The sequence below is a fragment of the Mirounga leonina genome, unplaced genomic scaffold (assembly GCF_011800145.1).
Source record: "Mirounga leonina isolate KUSES-001 unplaced genomic scaffold, KU_Mleo_1.0 Mir_200, whole genome shotgun sequence".
In the NCBI taxonomy this organism is placed as follows: Eukaryota; Metazoa; Chordata; class Mammalia; order Carnivora; family Phocidae; genus Mirounga; species Mirounga leonina.
The window spans coordinates 11,460,496-11,470,567 of record NW_023270503.1 but is presented as its reverse complement, the minus strand read 5'-3'; the positions used below and the strand labels follow the sequence as shown (position 1 = coordinate 11,470,567).

Genomic DNA, 10,072 nt, shown 5'->3' with positions numbered 1-10,072 from the left:
CACACACACACACACACACACACACACACACACACACACACACACACACACACAGAACTAAATCTTTCCTGCAAAGGGCACATTCCTGCAAAAGCCCCTCTCCTTCTCTGCTGCCGAGGGCACCCTCACCCCTCACTCCACGACTCCAAGAAAGGAGCATCTAGCTTTGGAGAGGAAGTTTGGCCAGCTGGACCCGAACGGGGGACCATCGGAGGGGTAGCTGAGCCGGGGACTGGCGGATGAGGGCTTCCTGCAGAGGAGATGGTCCCCTGTGGGGCCGCAGAAAAGATGCCTCCCTGGACCCCTGTGCCCAGCCGTGGGGTTGGAGGCGCTTTCAGCTCCTTATCAAATATTAACACACAACCCCTGCCACCTCCCACCTAGGCGAATAATTAAGAGCTCGGCCACATAATTAATCTTTAAACGAAAATCACCCTGGCCGGAAAGACCGGCTCGGCCAGGGCCTCGGGTCTCCTCGTGCCCCCCCCCCCGCCCCCCGCCGCAGGCTCCCAGTAGGGCGCTGGGGGCTGGGGAGGGGAAGGGGGCCCGGCAGCCTCGGCTGACAAGGAACCCAGGGTGCGAAGCGGAAAAGCCAGGTCTCCCGTGCTCTGGGCGGGGGGCAGCCCCTCAGCGCTGAGCCCCGGCGGGACGGACAGCGACCCAGGGACAGGCTGCGGACCACAGGCGCGGGCAACGCCAGAAAGGGCGAGAACGGCGGCGCGCGTCGAGGCGGGTCGGAGAAGCGGCCACATCGCTGACTCGCACGCTCGCCGGGCCGAGCGCCCCGCAAGCCCCGCGAGCCCCGCGAGCCCCGCAGCCGCGCACACGCGTGCACACGGCGCTCCGCCGCCGCACGTGGCCGCCCCGGAGCGCCCGGGGCCTCGCGCCCGCCCCGTCCGCCCTCCCGCCCCGCGGCCGCTGCGGTGCCCCCGCAGCCCGAGCCCCAGCGCCCCGCGCGCACTGGGGCTGGGGGCGCCGGGGGGCCGCCCGCAGGGGGGCCCGCGCGGTCACCTGCGCTGGCCGAGGGCCGGGCGGCGGCGAGGGCCAGGAGCGCGGGCAGCAGCCGCATCCCGCACAGGAGCCGAGCCGCCGCCGAGCCGGGGGTCGCGTGCCGAGGAGGCCTCCGGGGGTGCCGCGGTCATGCCGGCCCCGGGTTTTATAGCGGAGCCGCGACGGGAGGGGGCCCCGACAGCGGGACGCGGGTAGCGGCTCCTCCCCCTGGCGGAGCCTCCCCTCCTCCCGCCCTGTCCGTGCGCTGAAATCCGCTCCCCTCCTTGCGCTGCCACCCCCTGCCGGGCCACCTTGTGCCTCGTGCCCGCACCGCCACCACCCCGCCCCCGCCGCCAGCTCCGCGCCTCTCGCCTCGGAGGCAGCGCCCTGCCCACCCCCCGAGAGCCGCCCGCCCCCGTCCCACACCTGGTCTCTGGTTTGGGAACGCGGTGGTGACCTCGCGAGGTACTTGATCGATACGAGGGTGGGTGCCCGGATTCCTGCCTTTGATCATTTTGGCCTGGACCCCCGGCGCCGCCCTCTCGCTCGCTCCAGTCTGCCGGGCCTCGGAATAGGCTTGGGTTGGAGTGGACGGGTAGAGGTAGCCTCCCGAGGATGGTGCTCTGGAGGGATGTGTGGCGGTGTTTCTTGAATCTGGTGTCCCCAGAAAGAGGGCTTGCTTTTCGCGCTCAGGCTGCGGTCCCTGATTATCTGGTCTCTTTTCTGTTTCCTCCCAGGCCGCTCCAAACTTAACTTCTAAGCGGACCAAAGACCCTTCTTCCAACACAGAGTGAAGACGCCTCTAAATTGCTGTGTGAGCGTTTATGTGATGGCCAGAGCCGGGGGAGCGGGGAGGGGGGCCGGTGAGGGGCAGAACTGAGAAATAGATCCCAAGGGGCTTATGGGGTCAGAGGGAGGGGGCTGGCTCCTGTCTTGAGGCCCCCAGACCCCTGAGATGAGATGGGAAGAGAAGAGACAGGGGTGTGAATGGACCCCTAGTTCTCTCATCTGCCAGGATCTTCAGAGGGGTCCAGGCTTGAAGGACGCCCTAGCATTTGGGACAACGGGGCTAAGGGCGGTCATAGAGAGGAAGCTGCCTCTGGTCTCAGGAGGGGTACTCTGTCTCCTGGCTGCCTCCCTCCCTCCCTCCCTCCCTCCCGGCTGCAGGGCCTCTAGACTCTTTCATGATGGCTCTAGGTACTCTGCGTCCCACATCGGGTGGGGGCTTCCGTGGGGGTTTGGAAAGCTCAGTCTTGGGTAGGGAAGAGGGACAGGGAACCAGGCAGTGGGCCTGGGCCCCCTCATCAACAGGAAGCCCCTGTTTTCTGGTCTAGTCGCTTCCCCATCCGCTGCCAACCTTTCTGCTCCCACCGGCCTTTGAACCTAGGCTAGGGACCTCTGAAGAGGGATTGCCTCTCCTAGAACTCTCCAGGCAAAGGGGCTTCCTCCTTGGTCAGAGTCCTGGCTCTAACCACCACACACACCCACACCTCCTGGCCCAGGATCACAGCCTCAAGGAGCAGCTTTGATCCTTCGGAGAGGGGAGGGGGTGTCCACATCGGTTTAGGGCTCTATTGTCTACACTGCTTTTGAATTTAATCAGCAGCTGAGGCTGTGGCAGTCAGGGGAGGGATTCCACACCCTAGGGCCTTTTCTGGGGAGTGGATTTATGTCCACAGGGTTATAAAAATATCTTTTGGGACTGGGGAATGGAGTGGGGAGGAACCCTATTCCTGGGAATGAAATGTACTTCAGGGGGTCTGTGTGACCCCCCAGGCCAGCCCCCTGACAGGCAGGAGAGATTGAAAACCTTTGGTGGGGCTAGTCCATCCCCTTGGGGCCTCCCAGGGGAGAAGAATGTGCTGGGGGGAGCTGCCCCCTAGGTAACCCTGCTCCACACCTGCAAGTGTGCCCCCCTAGCATGCGGGGGCCAGCGAGATGGGGGAGAACCGAGCTCTGGTGTGGTGTTCCCTCTGAGGCATGGAGCACGCATGGGAGGAGGTTAAGGATGGGCGCCTCCTCACGGATGTGCCTCCATCAGGGACACCACAGAGGCTGTAGACGGGACAATGCGGGACGTCGGGGTGTGGCTCCTGCTCTGTATGGCATCTCCCCAAGGTTACACGGGGCAAGAGGCTCCCCACTTCTAAGCTTAACATTCCCAGCCTTATCTCCCAGCCTAGTCCCCCTGTCCTGGCTTGCCATAAACTAGTCACCTGTCACTGTCTAGGCTCAGGGCCCCGCTCCCCTGGAGGGGACAAAGCCCTCATTCAAGCAGGGGTCATTAGAGCAGGGATGGGCCCTGTCACGTCTCAGTGACTTACAGGGCCCATAAAGCTGCCAATCCCGGGCCCGCTGGCCCCAGCCCTGGTGCAGGCTCCCCAAGTATCTTGCATTCAAGTCTCTGTGCTTCCTCTAACCCAGGCTTGGCCTTGGGCAACTTTCCTACTCCTGACTGCAATTTCCTCGTCTATAAAGTGGGGATGGCCGTCCCTGCCCTGTGCCAATGAACAGTTCGTGAGAACCAGCTGTGAACGAGTGCCTGCCCAGCCCAGGCTTTCACAACACGCCTCACGGCTCCTGGGTACCTCCCGGACCCGTGGTTGTCGCAGAGATGAATCACGGCTCTCACCCTCTGGGGATGCTCACCCCCATGGCACCGTCTGGTGTGAGGTGGTTCCCGGTGCACATCGGTCAGAGGAAGGCTGAGCACGTACCCCTAAACAGAAACCCGTCGCACCTCTGTTCAGGCGGCAAGGTGGGCTGCCAGAGTATGAGGCAGAAGCTTGGAACCCGCTTAGGAGCAACACTGCTCTGGGTTCACCTCCTAGCCCCACCACTCACCCTTTACCTCCCTCAGGCTCAAGGTCCTGATCAGGAAAATGGGGATAAAGACAGCACCTCCCTCACATGGTATGGCTAGGCTCCAACTATGTGATGCTAAGTGAAGAGCCTGGTAGAGGTCTAGGCACTCAGTAAGTGCTCAGTAAACCTCAGCTCTAATTACTAGCCATTAAGGGCAAAAACGGTACATGCCCTTGATTGCATAGGAGCCCAGAGGAGTGGTGCCTCACCCAGCCAGGGAGTGGAGAATTGGAGACGGCTTCCTGGAGGAGATGAGATCCACGCTGAGTATTAGAAGACAAGTAGATGTTGGGCGCCTGGGTGGCTCAGTCGGTTGAGCGACTGCCTTCGGCTCAGGTCATGATCCTGGAGTCCCGGGATCCAGTCCCGCATCGGGCTCCCTGCTCAGCGGGGAGTCTGCCTCTCCCTCTGACCCTCCCCCCTCTCATGCTCTCTATCTCATTCTCTCTCTCAAATAAATAAATAAAATCTTTTAAAAAAATTTTAAAAAAAATTAAAAAAAAAAAAAAGAAGACAAGTAGATGTTAACTGGAAAAGGGAAGGGAAATCCAGCCAAAGAGAACAGAATGAGAAGAGGCATAGAGTGGGGTGGATAGTCACCAAGTGAGAGGTAAGTGAAGAGCCTGGTAGAGGTCTAGGCACTCAGTAAGTGCTCAGTAAACCTCAGCTCTAATTACTAGTCATTAAGGGCAAAAATGGTACATGCCCTTGATTGCATAGGAGCCCAGAGGAGTGGTGCCTCACCCAGAGAGACAGAATTGGGGAGGTATTTGGCATCAGATGGATAGGACCTGTTTGTTGGGGTTAGAAGATTGGACTGATACTTCCTTTGATGAGGGGGTAGATCTCAAAAGCCTGATTTTCTAGGTCAGGAAACCTCTTCAGAGAGGGTCCCTCGGCCCTAGAAAGGGACAGGGATCCTTAACTACTACTTTGAGTCACAAAAGAGGAAGCTGAGGCTCAGAGAGAGCAGGAACTCACCTAAGTTGCCCAGCAAAGAGAGAGCAGAGCTGAGGTTTGAACCTGGGTCTCCTGCTTCCCTCCTCATACTCTTTCCATGCCATTTCACCCCCTTCCCTCAAACACACACACACCTCCCTCCCATGGGGACCCCCAGCCTCCATCTCCCATTGCTTTCTGCACCCTCAGGGCCTCCTCGGATTAGCAGATAATTCAAGGAAATGTTTGCAGAGACTCCAGGTTTGTGTCCCTGGAAGTTAAGAAGAAACCCATAGGCAGAAGGTTTAATCAATATTCTCCTCTCCACCACTCCCCAACCTGGATCTCTGCCATATTCTAGCAGAGACAAGAAAACTCCTTTCCTGCTAGCATCTGTGAAAGCTGCAGTTCTTCTTCCCTCATCTTCACGCCTACCCTATTTCTCTGGCCTATAGGGAGAATCCTGGGGATGAGTGGGGGTGGGGCAGAAAGAGTTGGAAGCTCTCATGGGGGCAGGATAGGGGCCTCCTTAGTGGAGGGGTTGGTGGAAACTTCTGCCCCTGACATTTTGAAATAATAACAGCAGTAAGAAGCATGGGGAATGATCCAGCAGTGGAGATGACATATGTTCTGTTCCTGCCCTGCAGAGAGTTCAGGAAAACTCCCCCAGGGCTGTCCCCCTCTCCTCTGTGTCTCAACCACGGAATCCAGGCTCACACCAGCAGGAGGCTGAGATCAGAGCTGCTTTGGATTTTCCAAGTGTATCCATGACAGAGGATGATGAGGGTGGAACCAGGTGGGGAGAAAAAGGCAGCCTTTGGGGAAAGGGGACATTCCCTCCTCAATTCATGATGCGGCCACATGAGGAGAACAGGCTCTTTCAGGGTGTGTGCGTGTGTGTGTGTGTGTGTGTGTGTTAACTTCTTTTTCTCTGTTTATCCAGATAATACTTACTCATGGTAGAATATTTTGAAAGAAGCAGGGGGGAAAAATCACCAAAAGCCTTATCTCTCAGAGGGAACTATTTTACAATTTGACATATTTTTAAGAAAAAAAAATTAAACAAAATAATCACCTCCCCACCTTAATCTGTTTAATTTTTCTTTTTCTTTTTTTTTTTTTTTAAGATTTTATTTATTTATTTGACAGAGAGAGACACAGCGAGAGAAGGAACACAAGCAGGGCGAGTGGGAGAGGGAGAAGCAGGGCATCGAGCCCAGGACCCTGGGATCATGACCTGAGCTAAAGGCAGACGCTTAACAACTGAGCCACCCAGGCACCCCCTGTTTAATTTTCCTGTCTTCTCTTCTGTCTTCTGTCTTTATCTATAGGAAAAACACTGTTGACATAGTGAACAGCTCAGTGTCATGCTTTTTAACCTTCACATTTCAGTGTAAACATGAGTCCACCTTACCTCACAGCCTTTGCAACTGTCATTTTGTGGTTCCACAATGTACCCAAGCTGTGTCCTCAGCTGACTTCCTGTTGTAAATAACACTTGTAGGAACATCTTCCACTGAGGGGCAGAGCTGTAGGCTGGGGAAGGAAACCAGGCGTCCCCGGGGCCTTCCCCCAGCTCCTCACTGAACAGAACTGCCATCAGTTCGGGAGAGCAATGTGGAGGTGGGATAAGGGAGAAGGGAAAAGATTTGTGAGGGACCCCCGCCAAGGGCCCCTCAGAGGCCAACTGGAGAATCTGAGCCTGGAGTCTAACTCTTTGACCTCGGGTGTGCCTGTAAGGGAACATGTGGGAGGGGGGTGGGGAGATGGGGGGGTGTTCCGTGTAGATCTGCGGGGAAGAGAGGCTGGGAGGAAAAGTGTGCCTGTGGATGCTGCCGCCCCGCAGTGTGTTTGCACAGCAATGGCGCCCTCTGCTGTCCCTGTGCTTCCAACCCATCAGGGCCTTTTACAGTTCCAAGTTCTTCCCATTGGCTAACTAGATCAGTCTGTCCTGCCCCGGTGTTTTTCAGCTGGGCGGGGGCGTCATCTAATGACAGTGAAATAGCATGCAGAGAGTTGGAAAGCAACTCGTTAAGGCCTCCCCATACCTGATTCCCAGAACTTTAGCCCCCTTCAAGAGACTTCCCACCATGACCACCAGAAGCAACCTCATTTCACACCTGAACCACTCTCAGATATCAGAAGGGAAACCGAGACAAGTATTTGAGAATGAGTCAGCAAGTACCCCACCCTAGCTTCTTCCTTCAGGTGTGGCCCTGGCTCCCCCATATCCCGGGGACATGATGAAGGTGTCAGAGCCGCAGATAGAAGCTGAGATTTAGCAAGGCTGCATAGATTGCTCGCCTCCTGCCTCTGGTAAGAGCTATGTGTGGGTACATGTGGGATGGTAAGAATAATCTATCCTGCTTCCTCCCTTATTCTGGCAACCAAGGGAGGTGGAGGGCAAGTGGCTGCCGTAGTAAGTAACCTCAAAGTTAACTCTGAAATGTAAAGTTTGATGAGACCTACGCTAGATGGGAATGGGCAGGGCTGGCTTCATGAGTTCAGGACTTGTGTAGACACAGAGGGGCCGCACTTGTTTGAATATTCTGCCATCGCCCTCTTGACATTCTTTTTTTTTTTTTTAAGATTTTATTTATTTATTTGACAGAGAGAGAGAGTGAGAGAGCACAAGCAGGGGGAGCGGCATGCAGGGGGAGAGGGAGAAGCAGGCTTCCTGTTGAGCAGGGAGCCCAACACGGGGCTCGATCCCAGGACCCTGGGTGGATCTCCACCCTCCTAGGGCTGGCCAGGAAGGAGGCAATGGTGCCTCAGAGAACCCATGGGCCAGAAGCCCCTTGTGGAGCCCTCAGCTGGGTCACATTCTGCTTTCTCGAAGCTTGGACTCCGCGTGCTTGCAATTCAAACCAGTGATGGTTTGAACTGTTAAAGCAGAGGATGATCCATGAAGGTGATTAGACAGTGTGAATGTGTCCTAGAGTTCAGGTCGGATTCTGAGTGGAGGTTACAGTGGGGGATGTGGCTCCCGGTAGGGATGGGAGTAGTTGGGAGCTTCAGCACTGTGAGATGGATAGCACCCTTGAGGCGCTGGCTGAAATCCTACGGGGTCGGTGACAGCCCCACTCCCCCACTGTGAGTTTTACCCTGGGAAGCAAGGCAGAGGAGTGGGCCCAGTAGGGCCAAGCCCTTGGGCCGAGGCCACAAGTTCCAGAGGCTGGATGGGGCTCGGAGACTGTGCTCAGGGGATCAGCCAGAGTTTGAGGTCAGGGATGAGGGCGAAGAAGGGAGGGAGGGAGTTTGAACTGAGCTAGCCTGAGGAGGCTGGTGTTCCAGGACCGTGGAGCCAGGAGCTGGAGGCAGAGACCTGGTCACACCCCTGAGGCCTCTTCCCTGTTCGCTTGGAATCCCTGTATAGACTCTGGTTCCCGTGCTTGTTGTGACAAACCCTCCTGCACCCACAAGCCCACCTCACACCCCAAGTTAAAGGCAAAGATAAGGGCACCTCTGAGGAGAAATGGAGGAGCAGAAGGGCTGTTTTGGGAGAGGGAGGCAGAGAGGTCCATCTGTGCTGACTTGGTGACAGTGAGGGATGTGGTGGACTGTTTCTAGGAGACATGCAAATGACCCTTTGTAGGGTTCAGATTCCATGTCTCATGGGAGGGGAGCAGATCAGTGTCCCAGCCAGGGCCTCCTCCTAGCAGCCACCCTGTCCCCGGAGCCTCCATGGTTGGTCGTGGGGCACCCCCATCAGAGTGTGACAGGAAGGGGGAAATGAGCGGACAAAGGCAGAGGGGAGACACTTGAGGGCAGCCGTTCATGGTCATGGGAGGGCAAGCACAGTTGGTGTGCCCTGGACAGGTCACCCATCCCCACCCCAGGACCAGGATGAGGCCCTGGACTTCCATTAAACACGACTCCATCTATACACAAGGCCTCCCCTCCTGAGCTCCCGTGCACCCGACCCGTCCCGCTCGTCTCTGCCCATGGCCACTCCCCAGGCAGTCCACCAGTGCTGGTCTGGGGAGACACCTCCTAGCCATGTCAGTCTCCTGGAATTTCTGGTTCCATCTACTCGCAACACTCGCAAACTTGTACAGCCCCTCAGGCCTGAAGTGTCCCAACGCCTCCAGTTGGGTGGTGGCTCCCTAGCTTGGGGCCCTTGGCCCAGGCCCCATCCTCTCGGGGCAGATGTCACTGGGTGTGGTCCTCTTGTCTCTTCCCCGATCAGTCTCTCCCAATCCCGAGGCCCTGAGCTCAGTCAGGTCAGGAACCAGGTCAGCTTCTCCCACAGCAGAGCTCCTACGCAGTGGGAGCTCCGCAAATATGTGTCATTGAACCAGCCTTGCTGGTTCTTGCTTTACTCATTGTGAGTGGTCTGACTGAAGAAAGGTGGGTCCCTATAGACCAGTGGCTCAAGATTGCCCCGGGAGCGTTTCTGTGAAATGCCTGTACCAGGCCCCAGCTGCTGGGACCAATCCAGGCTTACCCAGTTGCAAGATGTATTGGCAATGTTATGAAAATAACATGGTGGATCGCGGGGCATTCTGCATTCATTTTACAGCTGGGGCTACAGGCTCAGAGAGGGGGCTGTAATTTGTCCCCAGTCACACAGCGAGGTAGGTAGTCCCAAGCAATCAGAAGGAGGCTCCTCACACCTCTCCCCTGTCCTCGGAATGTGCATGCAGCTGCTTGCCTTTCCCACGCTAGAAGCTGCCCAAGGACACAGCCTTGAGAGAGAGACCATCTTGACCATCTTTCTCCCTCTCTTCCCGCCCTCTGCATAGGGGGGCTGATTTCAGATTACACCAGGGAAGCTCCAAAGTTTCAATTTAACAATGTCAGAGCTCTTTCTTACTTTTCCTTTCTTTTCTTTTTCTTCTTCCTCTTTTCTTTTCTCTTTCTTTTCTTTTTTTTTAAATAATGTCAGAGTTTTTCTAAGACATCAATGGATCGGGGAAAATCACTTTCCACCACCACCTCCCCCCACACACACAGAAAATTTGATCCTTTAGCAACCCAGGAGACAGCCAGAAAACACAGTTCCCAAATAGCTCTAATCTCCCAGTCCTGGTGTTGATCAAGTGCAACCATGCTTTACTCCCAAGACTTGAGGAACACCAGGGTTGCTCTGTTGGTTATGCTGGCCACGGGATGGGGGTTGCTGAGCACCCACCCCATGCGTGAAAGTCTTACACCAGCAGAAAGGGCGCTGGAGAGGACCAGGCATGGGTAGCACACCGTGAGCATGAGCTGTAGGGAAACATGAATATGGCTGGCAGGTCCTCAAAAGGTTAATCATGGAGTTACCGTGTGACCC

General features: G+C 56.4%; 1 protein-coding gene across 1 annotated transcript in view; it reads right to left on the bottom strand.

Annotated features, from left to right (window-relative positions):
• CA4 (carbonic anhydrase 4) overlaps nucleotides 1-1,278 on the bottom strand; it is an 8,646-nt gene extending 7,368 nt beyond the window's left edge. The window contains exon 1 of the mRNA XM_035026663.1: nucleotides 1,012-1,278. Within this exon, the coding sequence (XP_034882554.1) occupies nucleotides 1,012-1,069 (58 nt within the window). The 5' untranslated portion in view covers nucleotides 1,070-1,278. The remainder of the gene's footprint in view (nucleotides 1-1,011) is intronic.
• Between the last annotated feature and the right edge of the window lie 8,794 nt (nucleotides 1,279-10,072).